This window comes from Xyrauchen texanus, chromosome 31 (assembly GCF_025860055.1).
Source record: "Xyrauchen texanus isolate HMW12.3.18 chromosome 31, RBS_HiC_50CHRs, whole genome shotgun sequence".
Taxonomy (NCBI): Eukaryota; Metazoa; Chordata; class Actinopteri; order Cypriniformes; family Catostomidae; genus Xyrauchen; species Xyrauchen texanus.
In genome coordinates this window covers 237,858-262,545 of record NC_068306.1, presented here as the reverse complement: position 1 = coordinate 262,545, position 24,688 = coordinate 237,858, and the positions used below count along the sequence as shown (strand labels likewise).

The window sequence follows — 24,688 nt, the reverse complement described above, 5'->3', positions numbered from 1 at the left end:
ACACATGCTAGCATTACCTAGTGAAGTGTTAAAACATTCTAAAAATGTGCTAGCATCATGCTAACACAAACATAAAACCTACATGCTACCATCATGAAAAACACATGCTAACAACTTTCTATGACCATTATTTTAGTGCTTAGCAACAAGTAAGAAAATTCTATTTGACGAGTTTGCCACGGCAAGCACCACTCACATTTTCTTCAGGAAATGTACCTATCTAGTTGTATCTACAATCTTACACCATCTGGGGTGGCTTTGTTTATTTGACAGATTCTTTTTCAGATCTTGTTTTCTATCCCTTTCTCAACATAGTACCTGTAGTCAAAAGCCATTTGTGTAAGGCTCGTCTTCTCTTTTTCAATGGTAGGGTGATCGAGGCCCGCCGGGTCACCTGGGAGAAATTGGCTCGCCCGGTGAAATCGGACAGACGGGAGAGAGAGGACTCAAAGGTGCTCGTGGGACCAGAGGACCCCTAGTTAGTGTGCTTCCTCCTTTAATACCCCACCCCCATCATTTGTTCTCCTCTGATGTTGAGATTAAGCATTTTCGGTTAAATTCCAGAGACTACTACAATAATAGTCAGTGGTTAATCGCCGTCAGGACTGCCCCCCAACCCCGCCCGCCCCGAACAAAGCTCTTTCCAAATTAGAGAGATTTACTGGATTGATTCCCAAGGGAAAATTCTAGGATATTCTGCTCGAATGCGGCTTGTACCCACAGCCTCAACATTGTGATGCATTGTCTTGCTGTAACAGATTGCGCCACTAGGGGAGCTCTAGATTATAAATTCAAGTACACTAATGCATACGTTAGCCAACGCTTTACAAGCACAAGTACATGCTGGTTGCTAACATGTCACATAAATCACTTTAACTAACTTTAACTAGCTCAGCGATATTCTCTTCATACTGTTATTCCACCATGACAGCCGTTGACCTGAAAGAGAAAACAGACTGTAGAAGAAGACTACAGTTATTATGCTAATGTACGCTATAGCGCCTCTTGTGGCAAGGTACTTGCATTGCGATATGAATTGCACTTTGTAACACGTTAAATAAAAAATGCTTAGCTTGAAGCAGCTGCGTTCACGTACTAGCGTAGAATGTAAGCGCAGCGTAGGTCTAGCGGGAAGGCTAGCAGCTGTACATCATCGCACCATTAGCTGGGAAGTTCCCAGCCAATCACATGTCAGCCATTGCTTTATAAGTCTGCTCACAATCTGTCACATTGCTAACACGGCAACCTCCACCACCCCACCACCACCTGTTGAGTCCCGTCCTGAGAAGTGTGCTGAGGCCCCCTAGTGGGTCCCGGCCCCCTGGTTGAGAACCACTGCACTATACGACTCTTCAACTCAGTCTTGTTTTTCGTCATGCTAGTGCGCACAATACAGGACTGTAAGTATCTAAATGTGTCCCCGACATCTTAATACCAGGTGTACACTGGTATAAAGATGTGTTTCGGGTGACCAGATCACAAATGTACAAGCAAGCCAGATCAGATTTTCTGATTGTACACTTAAATTCCCTTTAAATCCGCACGTAACCGACAAAAAACCACCCATTATAGTTGCCTTTAGCGTTGCCCGGTTACAAATGCATTGCCCAAAAAGCATCTTAAAATGAAGATAACGAAATTCTTTCACAAACTTGCGCAGATTAGAACGGCTCGCGCCTGTTTTTGCGCTTATTGGCACCATTTGCAAAGTTAAAAATAATAAAATACCAGTTTTATCACAAAAGAACAACTAGCGTCTGTTTTTAACGCTTATTTGTGCTAATTTGCAAAGGGAAGAAAAAATTTTTGCTTTCTAATACCTTGCCCTTCTATTGAGCTCTTTCTATATTTCATTGGCTGTGGCTCAATTTCGGTCTCTTGCTCTGGGACTAGTCTCAATAAGACCGCCCATCACGAGATCTGAGACTTCTCGACACAGACGAGTCTCCGACTCGAAACACCAAAGGAGACGAGCTTTAGTCGCGTAGAGTCCATTAGGCATGACAGACTGCTAACACGTCTTACCCTCAAACTCACTGTTTTTACTGGCTCACTTTAAGCACGTCTAAACATTAGCATGATTTGGAAGTAATCCAAAGCTTTGAAATGGGAATTATGGTAATGTTATTAAAGATGCTACCAGCTAATCCGTTTTTCTTGTGCAATACAGTTAAGCGCCTGCTGATCTTGTGGTTTTAGGTTGGATTTTAAAATATGAGAAATGTCTGGACTGATTTTTTCCCTTGTGGTTTAAAGACATGGATGAATTTTAATGGCAACTGTAGTTGCATCTTGTTTTTATAGGAAGCAAATCGTTTTCCAGTAAGATGTCAGGAACTCATACGGGGTTGAGCAGCGGGGCTCGTTTATTTAAGAGTCAAATAAACTTTGAGATTATTTTTAGCAAGTTATTTGTAGGAACGCTACCAAACACAAGCTAACGCTTGCCTGCGTCTGTTTTGTTCATTTCCTGTCAGGGGCGACCCGGAGTGATGGGACCACAGGGAGAGCCGGGACTGGAAGGTTATACAGTGAGTTATAAAAGCATACACGTGCTAATATACACACTTGGCCTGGAGACCATTGGTGAGAGCTTTGTTGTCAGAAATTGCATTATGAGCATTGGAAAGATGCACATGAACTTGAGTATTTCTTAGTATCTGGGAACACTTAATCAGCCGACTGGATAAGTATCTTCAAATCATCAAAAATCCCACATATGGGTTTATTACTCACCTCAATACAATATGACAAAAGTAAAAGGCTTTCTTACACACTTTTATATCTTACCGTCAATCGTAGGGTCACGCTGGGAAGCCAGGTCCTGCAGGCCCCCCAGGACCCAAGGGAGAAAAGGTTATACAACATAATCTGATTTGTCTTTCCTCATCATTTCTGTTTATCTTTCTTCAGCTGGGAAAACACTATGAAATAACCCATTTGTTTATATATATATATTTGTGTGATTATTTTACAGGGTTACCCTGGAGAAGACAGTATAATGGTGGGACCGCCCGGGCCCTTAGGTGAACCAGTAGGTCTTAATTTCCATTCACTTCCTGTTACTGTCTAACCTCTGGGCTGACACTGCTAATAAATGAGACCTTGATATTTGCTCTTTTCTAAAGAAAAAACACAACATTTCAGTGTTTGGGTTTGTTTGCGTGCGTGTGTCCAGGGAGCTCCAGGAGAGAAAGGTGAACGTGGGGAACCTGGAGATGATGGATATCAGGTTAGTGTATCTAAAAACCTGTGGCTTTAAATTGGCAAAATTGTTGTGCCCGCAGTGATTTACTGATTTAAAGCAAAAAAAGGCAAACCAAAATATGACGTGATCAGTTCTCTTGAAGCGTATGAAAGATTTTTTGTAACCGCTTACCAATGTGCTAAGAACCAATCAGAACACCTCAGCAACGGGATAGCAGTGTGCGGAGAACCAATCAGAACACCTCAGCAACCATATAGCTATGTGCTAACAACCAATCAGAACATGTCAGCAACTGCATAGCAACATGCTAAGACACAGTTAGAACACCTCAGGAACCTCATAGCAATGTGCTAAGAACCAATCAGAAGACCTTAGCAACAGCATAGCAGTGTGCTAAGAACCAATCAGAACACCTCAGCAACGGGATAGCAGTGTGCTAAGAACCAATCAGAACACCTCAATAACAGGATAGCAATGTGCGGAGAACCAATCAGAACACCTTAGCAACGGCATAGCAGTGTGCTAAGAACCAATCAGAACACCTCAGCAACAGGATAGCAATGTGCTAAGAACCAATCAGAGCACCTCAGCAACAGGACAGAAGTGTGCTAAGAACCAATCAGAACACCTCAGCAACAGGATAGCAGTGTGCTAAGAACCAATCAGAACACCTCAGCAACCATATAGCTATGTGCTAACAACCAATCAGAACATGTCAGCAACTGCATAGCAACATGCTAAGACACAGTTATAACACCTTAGTAACCACATAGCAACGTGCTAACATCCAATCAGTACACCTCAGCAACTGCATAGCAATGTGCTAAAAACCACTCAGAAGACCTTAGCAACCGCATAGCAACGTGCTAAAAAACACTCAGAAGACCTTAACAACCGCATAGCAACGTTCTGAGACACAATTAGAACACCTTAGCAACCGCATAGCAACGTGCTAACATCCAATCAGTACACCTCAGCAACTGCATAGCAATGTGCTAAAAATCACTCAGAAGACATTAGCAACTGCATAGCAACGTACTATAAATCACTCAGAACACCTTAGCAACCGCATAGCAACGTGCTAAAAATCACTCAGAAGACATTAGCAACTGCATAGCAACGTGCTAAAAATCACTCAAAACACCTTAGCAACTGCACAGCAACCATGCACAACACCCTAGCAACATGGCAGCTATTTTTGCCAGCACTGCTCACTATTTCTACAGAAAAGTGTCAAATCTAGTTAAACGCTCTCTTGTTGACTGTACTCCATATGTTTTCCTTAAAGAATGAAAGTTGATCTAGATAAAACTAGATCCGTGTTTCATGGAACGCAGCATTTCCCCCTGAAGGAAATTCCTCTGGTGGCCTGTTTTCATCAGAAACCTTGTTAACACAGCAATAATACTAATGTGTGTTTTAGGGTCACGCAGGAGTCGCTGGGGCCCGGGGAGCTCTCGGTCAGCAGGGATCACCTGTAAGTCTGATGTGTGCCCTTTGTTCCTTAGCTCTGTGACAAAACCTAGCGAGATATCTTGCTGTCTACTGCCTACATAGGCTGCAACTCCACATGCTACACAAACTCCTCGTGTAGTGCAAAGAGTTTGACGTTAGCATGTTGCTAAGCTAACATGGCACACATAAATGCTGTCGACATTCCTCTCGCTTCGTTCCACCTCGGAGCTGAGATTTGGTGCAAAGCTTTTTGTGTGCCTGTGATGCCTTAAAATGTTGTCTATGTAGGCAGCTCACTAGGCCTTGTGTTCGAGCTTGTGTTTGACTGGAACAGCAGGTCTATGAACTGTGGTGCTGTGAACAGGATCCAAAAATAACATTTTGCCAATGGCAGATGAATCACATAAATGAGCGAGTATCAGGTTATCTTTCTTACCATATACTGTTACCTGCCGACCTGACCCAACAAAGCCCATTTTTACACATATTGGGGCTTGACGAATGTTAATTTTGGACCCTGACCGTACGTCTGAAGACCAGTTTAGCATTCCACATTTGTGAGTCCCTTTGGAAAAAATGTCTGCTAAATGTATAATATAATTAAAGGAGATCTTTCATTTATTTTATTACTTTTTTCCCCCCAGGGGTCTCCTGGGATACCTGGCCAAGCAGGACCCAAGGGCGAGAAGGGAAATCAGGTATGTAGGTTTGTGTGTATGTGGTCATTACAGTAAGTATGTCAGTTTATTGCTGTCTTCGTTTAGGGAAAAAGCTACATTGTTGGGACCTACCTCATGACCCCCATGAGTAAAATGGTTTCATAAAAGGACTAAATAATGGGTTTGTTCAGACTAGCATACTAGCATACTACTCATATTAGTTTTGCAGTATGCATGCTTTGCACGGTACCATTGTTCTGTATGCATTGAGTACACGGATCGGATGACGTACTATAATTGTCAAAATGTGCACTATACAAACAGAGCACAGTGCATGCAAACTGTATCCCACACTGCAATGCATTTGAATTTTTTTAATTTTTTTTCTCCTCAATTTGGAACGGCCAATTCCCAACGCTCTAAGTCCTCGTGGTGGTGTAGTGACTCACCTCAATCCGGGTGGTGGAGGACAAATCTCAGTTGCCTCCGCGCCTCAGACCGCCAATCCGTGAAATTTATCACGTGGCTTTTTGAGCACGTTACCGCGGAGACTGTGGAGGTGTGGATGCTGCATGAAGCCTCCACAGTCTCCGCGGTAACGCACCACGTGCCCCACCGAGAGCGAGAGCCGCATTATAGCGACTACAAGGAGGTTACCCCATGTGACTCTACCCTCCCTAGCAACCGGGCCAACTCACCACGTGCCCCAACAAGAGCGAGAACCACATTATAGCGACTACAAGGAGGTTACCCCATGTGACTCTACCCTCCTTAGCAACCAGGCCAATTTGGTTGCTTAGGAGACCTGACTGGAGTCACTCAGCACGCCCTGGATTCGAACTAGCGAACTAGCAACTCACCACACACCCCACCGAGAGCGAGAACCACATTATAGCGACTACAAGGAGGTTACCCCATGTGACTCTACCCTCCTTAGCAACCGGGCCAATTTGTTTGCTTAGGAGACCTGGCTGGAGTCACTCAGCACGCCCTGGGATTCGAACTAGCGAACTCGCGACTCCAGGTGTGATAGTCAGTGTCAATACTCGCTGAGCTACCCATAGGCCCCCAATATATATATTTTTTAAACTTGAGCAGACTGCCACAAAATTTTATTAAAAGTGTCAAAATAGCATCATTAATTCTGAAGATGACGATTGGACACCATTCGCTGAATTATACATGCAACATGATGAGGTCATGTGATAAAATGTTGCAGCCTATCCTTTGAAATGCTCATCATTGCATACTGTTTCGCATTCTCTATTTCTAAAAAATAGTATGCAGTACACACAGTAGTATGCAGTTAGCAGTACACTAGTATTCCATCCGGAACACCTCCAATGTGTTCAATCTATAAATGCCATAAGTTTAGTGTTAGGGTCAGTTTACAACAATCATAAACAGCTTGATTTAAGAGCAATAGAAGTCAATGGGAGGTCCCAACCGTGTATGTTTATGTGTTGTGGAAAGAGTTGTATGGCAACCAGCTCTACTGTCACAAATATCTGGATTAGCTGCATTTCAAATTGGATAAAGAAAGCAAAGAGAGATTTTGGCCACCCACAGTGGCTTTATCTCAGTCTTATCGGCCTTTCCTCTGCTATTCAAAGCATTAAAAGTGTTTATGTGCTCAAGCTTGAGTCGCTTTGGATTTGCCGATGTCCGGCTGGACTCAAGGATTGTAGCTCATTCTTTGCCACATTATGGACATTATCTTTCCTCTTCTAAATCATATAAAACATTCTTGGATTAGACCAATTGCTTTTATTTATATAATGGAATCAAGCCGTATTGTACGATACCCTTACGTGTGTGTGTTTTTAGGGACTCGCTGGTAAGAAAGGATCCCGAGGTCTTGCTGGAACACCTGGTCTGGAGGTGAGGAGTTTACACCTTCACACTTATAATATTTCCTATTACATTTATGCAGTTGGCAGACACTTTTATCCAAAGTGACTTACAGTGCCCTTATTACAGGGACAATCCCCCCGGAGCAACCTGGAGTTAAGTGTCTTACTCAAGGACACAATGGTGGTGGCTGTGGGGATCAAACCAGCGACCTTCTGATTACCAGTTATGTGCTTTAGCCCACTACGCCACCACCACTCCTATTACAGTCCGGGGACATGATTAATTGCGTACAATTTCTAACACGTAATTTTTTTAAATACTTTATCGCACCAAATGAATGCATTAAATCGACAGATCTACTAAAAATATATCCAAATGCATTGTAACAGATAAAGGACGGGCAAGGAGGAGGCGGGAACCGGCGAAGAGTAAACATAAAGTTTAATATAAACTCAACATAAAACAAACACTAATGCAGCGTGGCAGCGTGCATCTCCCTCTCTCGAACTGGCAGTCTTTATCCCTCTCCCGGCTGATTAGCCTAAATCAGGGCCATCCGTGTATCCTCACGGGCTGGCCCTTCCCTCCTCCTCGTCACACTCCTCCATTGCCCATCCCAGCATGAATCACTCCCCTCCCTTCCTGGAGGGGGGGGTGTTGCACTTCCGGCCATGCCTGCCGGCAGGTCTTCCCCGCCTTTTGGAGCCCTGGGGCAGACTAGGGGAGGGAAGGGAGAGAGGGAAAGATCAAGGTAGAGTGACTGAGAGAGAGGAGAGAGATTGAAAAACTTGCGCTGGAGTCCTCAACCGCTCCTCTGCCCTCTGGCGGACGCCAGCTCGCTCCTCCCCCAGCGGACGGCAGTGAGTCCTCCTCCCCTTCTTCGGAGTATGGTAGCAGTTCTTCTGGCTCTCGGCAGCTGGCAGCGACTCCCAGGCAGACGGCCGCGGCTGCTCCCCTGGCGTATGACAGAGGCAAGGACTCCACGACAGTGCATCCCTCCTCCCTCCCAGGTTTCAGAACCAATCAAACCAATATAACAGCCCGTGTGTCTTCACGGGCCAGCCCCGCCCTCCTTCTCGTCACATGCATATCTTGTGATAATATATACAATTAGGTTACAGCAAGCCATCAGAACGCATGGTGGGTGGCTACGGCTATATACTGGCTGTTACTAGCATGACATGGTTTTCAAGTTTATATTTGCAACAGTATTTTGACAATGTAATGTAATAATTCGTAAAAGCATTCTTACGAAATTGTCGCATTAAATCGAAAAACACAATTTACGCAATTTAACTAGATGAGACAAAGAAATTAGTGTAAATCAATCGAGAAACCATTCTTACGAATTTATGGCGTTGAACACAGTTAATGTAATTTAACAGTTGCATGACAGTGTGAGACAATAACGAACTTCTGTTTAAACTGTTGGTAAAGTCATATTTAGATAAATTGGCACGTTGACGCATTAGTCCCTCTGAATGTCTAAATGCTTTGTCTTTTAGGGGCCACTGGGTTTGCCGGGGCCCAGAGGGACGGAAGGATACACAGGATCTGACGGGCTTCCCGGTCTTCCCGGGTTACCAGGTCAACCTGGATCTAAAGGCAGAACAGTGAGTTATCTCAACCAATACAAACACTAGTGGTGTTTTGGTGGTGCACTGATAAGCGTCTCCAAGCATTGTTTTTCTCTGTACGACTGAGCTGCATTGGCACGTTCCATCAGTTACGATAATTATTTCTATACAGCACATAACGGCCATCTGTTGAATGAACTCGTAGTTTTGCAACTTGGCATTTGTGGCTTTTTCTACTGGTAATTGATTGCAGATGTTTTTCTGTCGTATTTGTACGTGTTTAACAGCTGTAGATTTGTACTTTATTTCATTGACATTAAATGCCTGGTACCTTCTAGCTTTCATTGCGTTGCACCGCTTTGCCAGCTTGCTTACGTGTGCCTGTTGAGTAAACAGTAATCAGTAAACAGATGTAATTCGTGCAGTACTGTCCTTGAAGATATCTCGCAATATTGTTGTTGCATCTTCCATGTTTTTGTGATTTACGGAAACCTCCGAAATGGTCAGCTAGTGATGTTTTGGCGGTGCACGGAGAAAGATCGCATGGATTCAATCAGTTATGTTTTCTTTTAGTTTCTTAAACACAGAGTTATGCAAGTCAGTTTGCTGGTGATGTTAAATGTTTGCCGATTGTCCAGATGTTTTGCTGATTCAGCTGAAAGCAGCATTTGGCGCGTTCATGCGTGTCTTTCGTTTAGATTGATTTATGCTTTTTTTCCAGGCAGCTGTGTATAAATTCTGTATGTTTACTGCAGGAATGAATGTTGACGGATCATTAGAGCTGCCTTTGGGCAACATTCAATAAAAGGGTATGTTTGTGTAGGCTGTGGTTATATTGTCGAGTGCCAAATGAGGTGAGATCCAACAATTGTACACACAAAAAACTGACTTTGTGTTGGCATTGTGACACCAGCTGTGCTGAATCATTCTGTTTTGTTGTTGTTGAAAATATCAAACCACTTTTACAGCAGAAAATGATTTTGGATTCAGTTTAAGATCATGTTGCATTTCTGTGGAATTTCTTTGATCTTTAGAAAGCTGTTTCTGGACCATACTGACCTCTGATTGGCTGTTGCTTTTACTGATGTGTTTGCAGGGTCAGTGTGGTGATACAGGTCTTGAGGGGAGGGCGGGACTTCCTGGTCCACGTGGTGAGCTCGGACTTCCTGGTGTCGTTGGAGAGAGAGGACCTGCGGGGTTAAAGGTAATTTTGTCCTCTCTAATTTACTTCTATTCTACCTCAACGGCTATATGGTTCTTTTCTGAACACAATGTACATGTAAACACAAAAATGGGAAAATTATTCCTGAGATTATAACTGCAGTCAACAAACAATGTGCCAAATAATAGCCGACCTCTTAACCAATAGTCCCCTTGTCATCCTGACCTCTGTGGTGTCTGCAGGGCGAGATGGGTTTACCGGGTGACAGAGGGCCAGCGGGCGCAAAAGGCATGGAGGGGGTCCAAGGAGACCAAGGCACAAAAGGAGAGCATGGCGCCAAAGGAGAGCCAGTGAGTGTCATAATTTCACAAATGTGTATATACTCAACCTCCCATCAACCATCTCTCTGTCAGTCACATTGATTTACCGTGTATTACCATGGTTGTGTGGACATGTAATACCATGTTACCCTCTTGGAGTGCCAAACACACCACACGCCCCACCGAGAGCGTGAACCACATTATATGTGACTCTACCCTCCCTAGCAACCGGGCCAATTTGGTTGCTTAGGAGACATGGCTGGAGTCACTCAACGTGCCCTGGATTCAAACTCGCGACTCCAGGGGTGGTAGTCAGGTAGTCAGATACCCAGACCCCCTCGAATGCTAGATTTAAAAAAACGCAGAGAACCGCGAATCGGATGGCTCTTTTTAACCGCAAGTGCTATATGTAAGGGATAATGTAAAGTTAGCCAGAACCCTAATGCTTATTATACAGCTTATTACCAGCACAGTGATGACTTACAGATATGACATACTCACCGGATGTGCGGTTGTTACTCTGAATTATCAGACCACTAGATGGCGCCATTGGCCAAATAGAACCGAGTATTCTAGAGACGTGTGTGAAAAATACAAAGAACGTTTTTTCTTGTGCTGAAATGTGCTCTGGTGTTTTACAAAACCCGAATCTATTATATGTTTTACCAGCCAAGAAATGCGTCATTAATCAAATACAGTGCATACCCGTGCATTAAACGGTTTCAGACGCAGGGAATGGCTGCCTTAGAAAGACATATTAATATATGTTTCCTCCGGCTTAGACCACTATGAATTTCCATAGTGGTCTAAGCCAAACCAACCCAGGCTGGTTTTCGCTGGTCTGGTGCTGAACCTGCATGGTCTTTGTCATGATGCTGGTGAACCTAGTTAAGAAGCCTGAAGCATCCCATGATGAAGACCAAACTTCTAAACACAAGACATAAAAACTAAATGGATTTGAGTCGAATACGCCAAAAAGAAGAAAGAAAACGGTATTGGATAACAACTGATTCCGTCCTTGTGGTAGGAGTTTTCTTAATCCAGGTGCTGGTCCTGGTCTTGGATTAAACTGTCCAGTGAACCTCAAACGACTGCGTTGTGTTGCTGCTCTTATCCACCTCTTGGAGTATCCTACAGCACCAAACGTGACCGTTCACACTTCTGTTAAGGCCTGAGGAAGATGTAAATTAATCGCAAAGGCTTTCCTTAGACTTTTCCAGACAGAAGAGAAAGGATCTGGCCAAGAGGGGTTATGTAAGTGCCCGAGAAGTCTTGAGGAACGTAAGGAGATCGTTTGGGTAAACATGGGACCAGTGAGGTGCTCCATTTTCTTATATAACTCTGGAAAAGATAATAAAGCCCAAACAGAACTGGCATTCCTAAGCGTACAGGGAGGGAATATCACCTTACAGCCCTTGAGTGAGTGAACTGTGCGTGTGCCAGACTGGAATGGAGGGATTGTAGATGTTGACATACAGTAGAATTCCCTCTTAAAGACATAATTCAGATGGAAGCGATCCATAGTGTGTGTTTGTGTCTGTACAGAAGGTACAGAATCATGTCGAAAAGGCAGAGAGAAATATGACAGAACCTCCTGGTGTGTGTTGAGGTATTAAATGTGCCATAGAGTGTCTAGGAATACAGCAGATGCAGGAAGTTGTTTTTAGGCTGAATTATGGTCTGGATCTTGACCCACTTTTTCTGATTGACTGCTTTGAGGGAACGTCAGTCATGTTGGTGTGTGCTATTTCCTGCAGGGTGTGCTGGGAGATGCCGGTATGAGAGGACTCCAGGGTTTTCCAGGACCAAAGGTTAGTATTCAACGCCTTCGATACCCTTCAGACACATCTGAACTGTGCACGGCCAGATTCTTAGATTACTCTGCAACAGGGTGAAGAGTTGCCCAGATGCTATTTAAATGGGTACTCCTGAGATGAAAACATTTACAGTAAGGAACATCATCTTAGAACATAAAACATGGCAAAGGAGATATACGTTCATCAAGGACTATTGAGTGCAATCAGATAAACGGCTGTGCTCATTCCATATGTTTGTTCACAAATGCAAGGCCACGGTCCTCCTACTGGCAAACTTACAAATTGCCATTTTCAGTCAACATCTAAAAAGGTATTTGTTTTTTAAGATCAATTCTGGAATCAGGTTATGAAATGGATCTTTTTGCTGTGTTTCAGGGACCAAACGGAGATCTGGGGCTGATCGGTACTCCTGGACACAAAGGTCCGGTTGGTGTTCTGGTGAGTCTCGCCCTGTCTCCTCTCTCCTTTAATCTCTTTGTCTCATCGCCTCTCTGTCTTGTCTCATGACCTGTTGTCTCTTTTCGGCCTTCTCCTCTTTGATCTCCTCGTCTTGTATCTTCTCCTCATGGTCTCATCTCGTCATCTCGTCACCTCTCGTCTTTTATTGTCTTGTCTTGTATCTTCTCCTCATGGTCTCATCTCCTTCTCGTCTCATCTTGTCTCATTCCTCTCGTCTTTTATTGTCTCGTCTTGCCTCTTCTACTTGTATCAACTCATCCTTCTCGTCTCATATTGTCTCATCTCTTTCTTGTCTTTTTTCAGTCCACTCCTCTTTGATCTCCTCGTCTTGTATCTTCTCCTCATTGTCTCATCTCCTTCTCTTCTCGTCTTGTCTCATTCCTCTCGTCTATTTTCAGTCCTCTCTTCTTTCCTTTCTTCTCTTCCTTCTGTTTTCGCTTCATCTCTTCTCCTCTTGTCTTTTTCAGTCCTCTCCTCTTTGATCTTCTCGTCTTGTATCTTCTCCTCATGGTCTCATCTCCTTCTCATCTCGTCTTGTCTCATCTCCTTCTCTTCTTTTATTGTCTCGTCTTGCCTCTTCTACTTGTATCAACTCATCCTTCTCGTCTCATATTGTCTCATCTCTTCTCATCTCTTTTCAGTCCTCTCTTCTTTCCTTTCTTCTCTTCTTTCTGTTTTTGCTTCATCTCTTCTCATCTTTCTTGTCTCTTTTCAGTCCTCTCCTCTTTGATCTCCTCGTCTCTTATCTTCTCCTCATTGTCTCATCTCCTTCTCGTCTCATCTTAATTTATTTTATTGCCTCGTCTTGTCTCGTCTTGCCTCTTCTACTTGTATCATCTCATCCTTCTCGTCTCTTATTGTCTCATCTCTTTCTTGTCTCTTTTCATCCCTCTCTTTCGTTTCTTTTTTCCATTTCCTCTTATCTTATCTCATCTCTTTTCACCACATCTCATCTTTCTTTTCTCTTTTTGGCCCTTTATTCTTTGATATCCTCGTCTTGTATCTCCTCCTCATTGACTGTCCTGTCTCATCTCTTCTCCTTCTCATCTTGTCTCATGTCATCTCATCTCTTTCTCATTTCTTTTCAGCCCTTTTTTGTTTCTTCTCTTTCGTCTCTTCTAATCTTGTTTTGTCTCTTTACAGCCCTCTCTTCTTTTTTCTTCTCTTCTGTCTCTTCACATCTTTTCTTGTCTCATATCATCTCGCCTCATCTCATCGGTTTCTCCTTGTTTGTCTCATCTGTCGTCCCATTTAGGTTATCTTATCTTCCATCTTTTTTCATCTCATATCATTTCATCTCATCTCTTCCTCATCCCTTTTTGTCCTTCTCTTTGGTTTCTTCTTTTTCATGTATTGTCATCTCGTCTCGTCTCATCTCTCTCTTCTCTTTTTTGCCCTTTGTTCTCTTCCATCTCTTCTCATCCTGTCTTGTATCATCATATCCTATCTCTTGTCTCTTTTGGCCCTTCTTTTGTTTCTTTTCTTCCGTTTCTTGTCGTCTCGTCTCATATAATCCATCCCTTTTTCTGTCGTATTTTGGCCCTCTCTTTTTTAATTCTCTTCCGTCTCTTCACATCTTATCGTCTCATTTCTTGTCTCATATAATCTCGTCTCATCTGTTACCCCTGCTAACTCTTCTCATCTCTTTTCAGCCCTCTCTTTTGTTCCCACTCTTTCATCTGATCTCACCTCGTCTCATCCCTTTACTGTCTCTTCTGTTCTCTTCCGTTTCTTCACATCTCATCTTATTTCTTGTCTCATCTCTTCTCATTTAATCTCATCCCGTGCCATATTCTGTGACATATTCTGAGTCCTGTGACGTTGGCACTGATGTGTTGGTGTGTGTTTCAGGGTTTCTCTGGTCCTATAGGTCCTGTGGGAATGATCGGCCCAGAGGGAAAACCTGTAAGTCACTCTTTTATGATAATTGAATGCTGCGTTTCATTATTGTGTTTATTAATGAGATGTTTGGTTTGATAGTAAAACTGCTGCTCTCATGGTTTTGTTTCTCAGGGTCCCAGAGGACCTAAAGGAAGCCGTGGTGAGATGGTAAGATATGTGCTTTGGTAAATCATGTGATATTTCACAGGGCTGTTCATTCTGCTCTCAGATTCGTATTTAAAAGCAAAAAGCACTTAAAGATGAATGACTGAAGATTGATCACACAATTGTTCCACTGCTGAGGACAATTTTCCCAAAATAACTACATCTAAAGAGAGAGTTAGCGTCTTGTGTGTGTGTGTATATAAACAACTCACACTCTTCAAAGACAAAACCGCCCTCACACGGCGAGTATGAGACCCAGGGAAGATAAACATTCACACGCATCATTATGTACACTACCAGTCAAACGTTTGGACACACTTGATTGAATGAACGCTTCTTGTGAGCTTAAAAAACGTTTACAAAACTACAATTTTAATCATTACGTTTTAACTGGTTGAGCTGTGTAGCTCAGCGAGCATTGACGCCGACTCCCACCCCTGGAGTCGCGAGTTCGAAGGACGTGATCTGAGTGACTCCAGTCAGGTCTCCTTAGCAACCAAATTGTTCCGGTTGCTAGGGAGGGTAGAGTCACATGGGGTAACCTCCTCGTGGTTGCTATAATGTGGTTCTCGCTCTCAGTGGGGCGTGTGCTGAGTTTAGCGTGGATGCCACGGAGAATAGCGTGAAGCCTCCACACGCACTACGTCTCCGCGGTGACGCGCTCAACAAGAGTCAATACGCCACCACGAGGACTTAGAGCACATTGGGAATTGGCCGTTACAAATTGGGTAGAAAATGGGAGGGAAAAAAATGGTGTCAACTTTTTTGAGGCGATAACAGAGACAGGATCTGCAGGGTGCAGTACACACTCTGACCTCTGGGGGTGATAATACTTCATACAAACGGTCTGCAAAGACTCTTTCCTCAGAGCTCAAACACGATTGCCAAATATTTTCTCTTTGTTCAAGCTTTTAAATCAAGTGGACTTTCACAAAAACCCCAAATGACTTTGGAAAATGTTCATTTACTGTGGCGGTTTACGTACAGTCATCCCATTTACAATGCTGCTTTATTTATTGACCAAGTTGGCATATAGACTTGGCATTTTCCCAACCGCAAAGACAATAATCCCATTATGTGTAGAGCGGAGGAGAGCGGGGCCGGGCTGGAACAACGCACGCCCGGTCCCCAATCAGCCCGATGGGGCACGCGAGGGATAAAGGCGGCCGGTGGCGACAGTTCGAGAGAGAATTACAGGCAGCTGCTCTGTGTGTTTATGTTTGTGTGTTTTTCATTTATTTCTTCATTAAACTATTATTTAAATTGTCAAGCCGGTTCTCGCCTCCTCCTTTCCCTTAACCCGCTTTACAGTATGATATTCAGATGATTAAAACCTCTGATTTGTGTTTTCAGGGGCCGCAGGGGCCACAGGGCAGTCCAGGGCCACAGGTATGTTATACTAAATCAATATACTGTTATATACTTTATATATATTTAGTTAATTCTGTTGTGATAATGCCAACATGCCCTAATAGTGTTTGAAGTGCTTGCTAAGGCCTAACCCTTAATCCTAAATAATATTGTAGAGTCTTGAAGGTGGCCTCTTTGGAAATGGGCCAGTAAGAAACCCTAGCAACTGCATTGTAATGTGTTAAAAATTTAGACCACCTTAGCAACCTCATAGCAACACCCTGGCAACCTCATAGCAACACCCTGGCAACCTCATAGCAACACCCTGGCAACCTCATAGCAACACCCTGCCAACCTCATAGCAACACCCTGGCAACCACCCTAGAATTGTGGTGTTGAGTTTTACACAGGCAAACACCACTCATGTTTTCTTCAGAAAATGACAAATCTATTTAATAGTGCTAATGAACTTTTATAAAATGGCCCACACTGGTTTCGTAGCTTTTATCATTAATGCAGTGCAGTTTAATTGAGATATAATGAAATATCAACGTTTATAGTGATGTGAGATGCAGTGCAATCATGTTCTTGTTTTCTGTGTTTTTCTGTCAGGGGCCTCCAGGTTCACCCGGCCCATCGGTAAGACATCTTTACAATTAATGTAGCTGATCGGACCAATTCTTAAACACAGCTGACAAATTATAACTGATCTGTTTCCATAATTTGCTCATTTGTGATCACAATAATCATATTTAGAACCAGTAAAAATATCAAAAAGATCACATAGCCATATATCATTGGAAAGGTCTTTATTAGTAGAACACAACAAGCAAATTAGTTTCGCTCAGAGACCAAACTGCAGTGAGTATTAGCGTGTGAGGTCCACGTGTATAGTAAACAGATAAACATAAATATCATCACATTTTGGTTTATTACTTCATAAAAAATAAAATAAAGAAAATGGCATATCACAACCAACAGTAGATGATTCTGAATCAAACAAGTCCACACTCAACGTAATATAATGAGTAGATCCTGAAATATTCCTCAAAAAGTGTCATGGCGGCTAATCACTAATAGGGGTGTAAATCGCTAGTTTCATCATGATACCATCTTGTATCGATTCTCTTTGCCAGCGATCCAATGTTTTCCCGACACCTGAAATTCGTTTCGATTCAGGGGTCTCGCGATCGATATCGAATTGTGCCTATTTTACACAATCAATTACATTTCTAATCTCACAAATGCAACCAAAATATAATTTGAATATTTTATTGAGCTCTCTGAAAAGGTCAAATCTAGTATCCACATTGGGACATCCACCAAACATATATACACAGAAAAATGATGTCAAAAATAAAGTCGTACAACCGTCAAACAAACCGTACTTTGAAATAAGTTAAATGTTTTATATATACATGTGCCGGAATGATCCGCTCCTCTAGCTCCTCATCGTTGGCTCTTAGGGCCGCCCTTCAGCCAGGCTCACGACGGGAGTTGGGCGGGAGAGCGTGAAGAGGTGCATGATTAATAAGTCTCGTTTGGTCAGTGATGAATGAAGCACACCTGATGGGATAATGCGGGGAGCCGGCTTCAAATCTCCACGTGTGCACACACTGGCATCCTCGCACAGGCTGGGAGGGTTTGAAGCTGAACAGATGGTCTGCTGCTGGACCCGCTCTTCGGACCCCCGGACGAGTTGAAGTGTCACCGGGGTTGAACAGTTCACGTTGCCGCCGACGGGCTAGATGCCGGGCCGCCTACCCCTAACGCTTGCCGCGGGCCTGGGAAGACGGGCCGCCAGTGATGCTGCCACCCCTCGCCCCGTGGACCGTTGAGTGGCCAATTGACCCATGTCCTTCCTATGGACACTACCCCGCCCTTTCACGGAGCCCCGTCCACCGCGAGGATACCAGACTCCCCCTTTATTCTAAACACTATTCCCCCTTCGACACTTTATCACCCCTTTTGGTTTGTCTTTGCCCTTTAGAGGGAAATCTTTGACAAATGCTTCCAGGGTATTGCCTCATTGCATGCCATTTTAAATGAACACTTCGTAAACATAATCTGCATGGACACTGTTCATTGTGGTTTGATGGTTTGTTTGTCTTTTTCTCGACCCACAGATACGCATCAATGTTGCCAGTCTTCATCAGGAGGTAAAATACTGCACAGCATCTTAACACGCAACTCGTCCACATCATAACATTTGCTCCCATTATAATAAAAAAGTTTGTGTGTATCATCTAGAGACTCTTGTGATAAAAACACGTTGGAGGAATTTTGATTCGTCAAATCGTTTCGATGATATAAATTCACAAATGGCACAAATTCACTTATCAGCCTACATCTTTGATTTGACCAATTCAAGTCTCTTTCAAAAAACGATTATAGATGGAAATGAAATGGATATACACTATACGGAAATACGTGTTTTGTTTCGCAAATGACTCAAAATCAGCACATTTGGATTCTTGCCCATACGGTTGTGACATTTTTGCCGTAAAAGTGCTTATTATAGCGCCACCTAGGGTCGGATATAATAATAATAATAATAATAATAATAATAAGACAAAGAAAATCAGTTCAAAAACAGTGAATTAAATAATAAACAAAGTACTGAAGTAATGAAGCAACATACAGTGATGAAGTACTTCTAGAGTAACGCAATAATGGCAACGCATCACTTTTTAAAAGTAATGTTTCCTAATGCTATTACCTACATCTTTTCAACCAAAAAATGAATTAAGACAAAATAGATTTTTTGTATTTTTAGGATTTAAGTTTAAAATTCTCCCATTTCCTCCCCAATTCCCAATGCGCTCTTGAGTCCACGTGGTGGCGTAGTGACTTGCGTCAATCCGGGTGGCGGAGGATGAATCTCAGTTGCGTCTGAGACCGTCAATCCGCGCATCTTATCACGTGGCTTGTTGAGCGTGTTACCGTGGAGACCTAGCACGTGTGGAGGCTTCACGCTATTCTCCGCGGCATCCACGCGCAACTCAGCACGCGCCCCACCGAGAGCGAGAACCACGTTATAGCGACCACGAGGAGGTTACCCCATGTGACCCTACCCTCCCTAGCAACCAGGCCAATTTGGTTGCTTAGGAGACCTGACTGGAGTCACTCAGCACGCCCTGGTAGTCAGTGTCAATTTGGAATGCCCGATTCCCGCTACTTAGTAGGTCCTCGTGGTGGTGCGGTTACTCGCCTCAATCCGGGTGGCGGAGGACGAGTCTCAGTTGCCTCTGCTTCTGAGAGCGTCAATCCGCGCATCTTATCACGTGACTCGTTGTGCATGACACCGCGGAGACTCACAGCATGTGGAGACTCATGCTACTCTCCACGATCCACACACAGCTCACCACACGCCCCATTGAGAGAACCACTAATCACCACCACGAGGAGGTTACACCATGTGACTCTACCCTCCCTAGCAACCGGCCCAATCTGGTTGCTTAGGAGACCTGTCTGGAGTCACTCGAACTCATGACTCCAGTTGTGGTTGTCAGGCCCCCTAAAGTGTGTATTAGTAATAAACAAAACAGATTTTTGACTACAAATATGTTTTAATTCAATAAAAGTGTTGCGTGAGACATGCAATAAATTGCATGCATGTGCAATAAAGGATGTCGGATGAAACCGGAACAGGCGTCATTGTCAGAGATCCGCATCTGTGGTGAAGCCTTTGTCACGACGTTCGGACGCAGCTTTTTTTGTTTTAACGCTTTGGTGCGAAGAGTCTCATGTTCTGGCATTTTCTCTGTTATTCTCCAGAGTTATCAGAACACAGATGGGTCTGTGGCCAAACAGAACACTGAGATCTTCAAAACCCTGCAGTATCTGAACGGCGTCATTCACAGCATAAAAACCCCACTGGGAACACGAGAAAACCCGGCACGCTTCTGTAAAGATCTGCTCGACTGCCGACACAAGATGACTGATGGTGAGAACAACATCATTCTTCCATCCATTCATTGATGCCTTTCTGCAGCTCATTGATATTGTGGTGTTTGTGTTGATCAGGAATGTTCTGGATTGATCCGAACCTCGGCTGCACATCAGACGCCATCCAGGTGTTCTGTAACTTCACTGCAGGTGGACAGACCTGCTTACGACCATTTGCCACAGATAAGGTACTGCGGTCCACTTGCTTTCATGTATTGTTATCTAATGCAACGACTTGAGAGACTTGAGTTTGCAAAAGGTGTTTGGGGCCACTAATTTAGTTTATTCATCAGAGCATGGTTTTCCATTATTGGGTACTTTAAAATAAGTTAAATGTTTTATATATACATGTGGTGGAAAAATACCACATCGTGGAAAAATTAAGTTTTTAACCAAAGCAACAAAACCCCCTTTTAAAGCCTGTATATATTGTTGTCCTGACCACTAGAGGGTGCCGCTTGCTCACACAGCACTGACTGAAGTGCTGAATGCAGACGCTATTTTGAAACAAAGCCTTTTAAGGTTTAGTAATCGTGCAGGACCATATTGCGATTTCATATGGATATCATACCGATGTCTCTGAAGTCAAAGTCTGCCGGTTTCAAAGTGTCTTGGATGGTTTCCCTCATCATGTGTAAGTGCCGTTTTCACAACGGTCATGTCCGTTTATGGCTGTTTTTCCACATTAATGTGAGAACAGGAAAGAATAGAAATTAAATGTGATGTTCTTATGAGTGCCATCCCTTCTGAATATTTCGGGATTTATTCATTATAAATGACCTGCAGTTTTTCATATAGGCGTTTTCATGCTTATAACCGAAATGCCGATGGTATTCATTTGGTCAGTATATAATATCGGTGGCCGATATATCGGTACATCCCCAGGCCCTGTGATTTATGCGATGTGGAAAACGCGGAAATACAAATTATTTTAGGAGTTGAACGCAGAATTTGACAAATTTGTCGTGAAATTTATCACACTCAAATCGCAACATGGCCAAGTGTGATAATAGTGTGATTTATATTTAAAAAAAACAACAACAACAACAAACAAATAGAAATTCGAACTGTTAACACTTTTAAGAATTAACACGATTATGAGTTCAATGTGGTTTTTTTTCAGCAGGGCACAAAAGGATGCGATTTTAATTAAATATGAATTGTAATATTTTACAAATCCATTTTGATGAAGAAAAAAATGAATTAAAATGTAAAAAGCAATCCAGAAAAAATAAAACCGAAAGCATGAAATTTGGGAATTTAGGTACCTTGAAAGAGCAAACTCGGAAGACAGGAGGACGTAAAATGCATCTTTGTGAGTTTTGAGATGTGCTGCGATATGTAGATTCAACAACCTCTTTATTATTTTCTTTTTTTGGAGGTGGATAATGGCGTCAAACAAGTCCACAAAACGTAAGAATGCAAAAAGAATGGACACTAGGGGTCCTGGGTATCTCAGCGAGTATTGACGCTGACTAGCACACCTGGAGTCGTGAGTTTGAATCCCTTGTGCCGAGGGACTCCAGTCAGGTCTCCTTAGCAACCAAATTGGCCTGGTTGCTAGGGAGGGTAGAGTCACATGGGGTAACCTCCTCGTGGTCGCTATAATGTGGTTCTCGCTCTCGGTGGGGCGTGTGGTGAGTTGTGTGTGGATGCCACGGAGAACTGAAGCCTCCACGCGTAACGCGTTCAACAAGTCGCGTGATAAGATGCGCCGATTGACGGTCTCAGACGCGGAGGCAACTGAGATTCGTCCTCCGCCACCCGGATTGAGTCACTACGCCACCACGAGGACTTAGAGCACATTGGGAATTGGGTATGCCAAATTGGGGAGAACATCCCCCCAAAAATATAAAGTAAATAAAGTTTCACAACACATGAATTACACTTATGCAATGCATTCAAAAATTGCAAATATTTTTTTCTTAAGCTTACAACTTGATTTACACCTTTACAAATATTACTCCATGCATGCAAATCATTTAGGCACTAAAAAGTATTTAAAGAGTCTTCATCACTCGTGTGTGAAATGTTTGCCGTACGGTGTCGTTGCTACGATGTTCGATGAGTAACACTGTTCGACTTTTGTTGCATTTACAGACGCCGTTTGATGTCGGAAAAGTCCAGATGAAGTTTTTACATTTGCTGAGCGTCACAGCAACCCAGACCGTCTCCATCCACTGCCATAACGCCCCGGCAACTGTTGTCATGGAGACACCACACGCCTTGCGGTTCCGGGGTTGGAATGGTCAGGTGTTCTCGGAAAACTCGCCTCTGAGGCCTGACGTGGTTTTGGACAACTGTGAGGTGAAAAAGAGTGATCTGAATTAAATACTAATGTGAATCAGAATTGGGCGAGTGATTCATGTTTGGATGACAAATGGTGTGGGACCAGATACACGCTACAAGTTCATATCTTAGGGTTGGGGGTTTGTTCAAATCTTTAACAAAGGAAAATCGAAAAACGGGAATACCATCAGTGATCAGACTCCTTCTGTTTCCCCTAACAGATCAATGACGGTCACTGGCATCAGTCCCGCTTCCTGTTTCAAACCCAGGACACTCAACAGCTTCCCATTGTAGACATACAAGGTCTCCATCCCTCACATCCCGCAGAGCAGCGACATCTGGAAATGGGCCCTGTCTGCTTCCTGTGAGCCTGAGAAATCACTGAAGGACTTTCGCTCAAACGGCTGATCGTGATATCAGGTCGTTTGGTGAACTGGGCTACTACAACAGAAACAAGGCGAGCTCTTCTAGAGGCAGAGATATCAGCAACATGTATCGAGAGACTGTTGTGTTTAATCTGTTGATTATAGTGTGCTGTGGTTCAGTTTGTCAAGTGGCAAGAGTGCCGCCCAAACCTGAAATAGTATTTGCCCCCATAGGGCAACACGCCCCCTCGGCAAGGCATGAAGTCTAAGGTGCCGTTCGCTCACAAACAAACTTGCAATATCTTGTGGATTGAACGTTCGATCTTGAGATATTGATGAAAAAAAAACCTGGACTCGTACCTCGTTTTAGATGGTCCTCTACGTCCTTCACATACAGGTGCTTGTGTTCAGGTGTGAGGCCCGAAACATCTATGCAAGTATGATAACGCAAGCAACGTCATGCATCGCTGCGTTCCGAAATGTGTCCGAGCGCTATTCTCAATGTGCAAGTGAACGCAAACACTTCTTGTGCATTCAGACCAGAGGCGTCGAGGGCGTCAAATCGACCGGAAGTCATTCATTTTCTGTGTTAGCCAGCGTCTCTCGGCTGCGAGAAGCGGCGTGTCCGTGGCCGGCACGTCTTGGGTGGTGTGGGTGCCAGAGGAAAGTTAGAGTCGAGCAACATTATGGTAATGAGATTTGACGCGGTTCGGCGGCAACCTATTGGAGTATAGAAGTGCTCCACTCTAGAGAAGTCTAGAAAACACGACAGTTCAAACTTTGGTTCCCACCAAACATTAGTTCCATTAGGAACTATTAGAAACATTAGGAGAAACTAATTATTGCCGTGTCTGGTTTTTCCGTAATATACGATATATGTATTTTATTTTGTTTATTTAGGTAACAAACATCCATCATTTTAATTACTTTCACATTTAAAAGATTTCATGAGGATATATGCTACTTATGATAGGTCGGCAATAAAGATACCGGTCGACATGTCTGGATGTTTTGCGGCCCTTTTAAATATAGTTCACAAAACCAAGTATTCCGAACAAACTTTGCCGCCCGTTTCAACCACGTCAGAGAGTCCACGAATCAACAACACATGGTTGTAGCTATGCAAACACACATTTTTTTGCATCATTATGTTCCGAAATAGTGCAAATCTCAATGTGCAAACACTTGCTACGCATCTTCGATTATTTCGCAGTTCTTAATGTGCTAGTTTGTGAACGCTAACACTTGCTACGCATCCTCGATTATTTCGCAGTTCTTAATGTGCAAGTTTGTGAATGCTAATGCTTCTACATAGGCATCTTCGAATTTTTTTTGCAGTTTTTATCGGCACAATAACGTTTGTGTACCCACACATATGTTCAGGGGTCCGTGCGCTTACAATGCGTTGCCCAAGTAATCGTGTTTGTGCACTTGTGCAAAGTATGTTTCTGGCCTTAAAGAGTTTGTTTGTGTTGTCGTCTTCTTTTGTACTTTTGTGTTTGTTATTTCGATCAGAACAAACCTTATTTATATGAACAGTGAGTTGGTAAGTTATGTTATACATTGGCTTTATATGCATTTTATATTAAGGAGAAAGCTCACTCGTGACCCTTACAGAGATGTGGCGAGTACGTCACGTATAACCCGAAGAAATCACAGAACACAGATACAAGGCAGAATTTTAGTGACGCCACAGTGTGTCATTTAAAACCATTTGAAAGTTCAATTGAAAGTGTGTGCAGGACATGACAAAAATATGCAAATACACTAGATCTAACAGTTGTAATTAACATGCTTGTAATGAAAATGTGCTCTTGCAAGATAATCGTGGAGTCTCCTTTGGGGTCAGGTGACTTCTTCATGGTGCTGCAGTATTCACCGTTAGTTAGTCGTTTTATTTTTATTTTTCCACCTGTGTATATTTTGATATAAAATGTTTATTTATGTTATAGATGTATGTATTTGTATATAAACACAAATAGGTGAGATTACGTTGTTGTGTTCTGGCAGCTGTGATTGGCCAGATTCAGATCACTTGATCACACTTAGGAAGTATCGCCTGTTAATTTATGATTGCAGGAAAGAAATAAAGTCATTAATTATGCTTACGCAAACAAAACGAAGACACAAATGTAAATACTACATATTTTGACATTAAATAAAAGATGTTTTAATCCCA

At 43.1% G+C, this 24,688-nt stretch overlaps 1 protein-coding gene across 2 annotated transcripts in view; it reads left to right on the top strand.

The window, feature by feature from the left end:
• The window catches only part of LOC127624943 (collagen alpha-1(XXIV) chain-like), a 108,078-nt gene extending 83,395 nt beyond the window's left edge, over positions 1-24,683 (top strand). For both annotated transcript variants that reach the window (XM_052099876.1, XM_052099875.1), the window contains 22 exons: positions 371-478; positions 2,478-2,531; positions 2,803-2,856; positions 2,978-3,034; positions 3,179-3,232; positions 4,632-4,685; positions 5,308-5,361; positions 7,150-7,203; positions 8,682-8,789; positions 9,850-9,957; positions 10,158-10,265; positions 11,993-12,046; positions 12,428-12,490; positions 14,363-14,416; positions 14,525-14,560; positions 15,911-15,946; positions 16,520-16,546; positions 18,034-18,066; positions 19,685-19,853; positions 19,934-20,043; positions 21,956-22,162; positions 22,366-24,683. In XM_052099876.1, coding sequence (XP_051955836.1) covers positions 371-478; positions 2,478-2,531; positions 2,803-2,856; positions 2,978-3,034; positions 3,179-3,232; positions 4,632-4,685; positions 5,308-5,361; positions 7,150-7,203; positions 8,682-8,789; positions 9,850-9,957; positions 10,158-10,265; positions 11,993-12,046; positions 12,428-12,490; positions 14,363-14,416; positions 14,525-14,560; positions 15,911-15,946; positions 16,520-16,546; positions 18,034-18,066; positions 19,685-19,853; positions 19,934-20,043; positions 21,956-22,162; positions 22,366-22,512 — 1,749 coding nt within the window. In that variant the 3' untranslated portion in view covers positions 22,513-24,683. The remainder of the gene's footprint in view (positions 1-370; positions 479-2,477; positions 2,532-2,802; positions 2,857-2,977; positions 3,035-3,178; positions 3,233-4,631; positions 4,686-5,307; positions 5,362-7,149; positions 7,204-8,681; positions 8,790-9,849; positions 9,958-10,157; positions 10,266-11,992; positions 12,047-12,427; positions 12,491-14,362; positions 14,417-14,524; positions 14,561-15,910; positions 15,947-16,519; positions 16,547-18,033; positions 18,067-19,684; positions 19,854-19,933; positions 20,044-21,955; positions 22,163-22,365) is intronic.
• Positions 24,684-24,688: the final 5 nt, after the last annotated feature.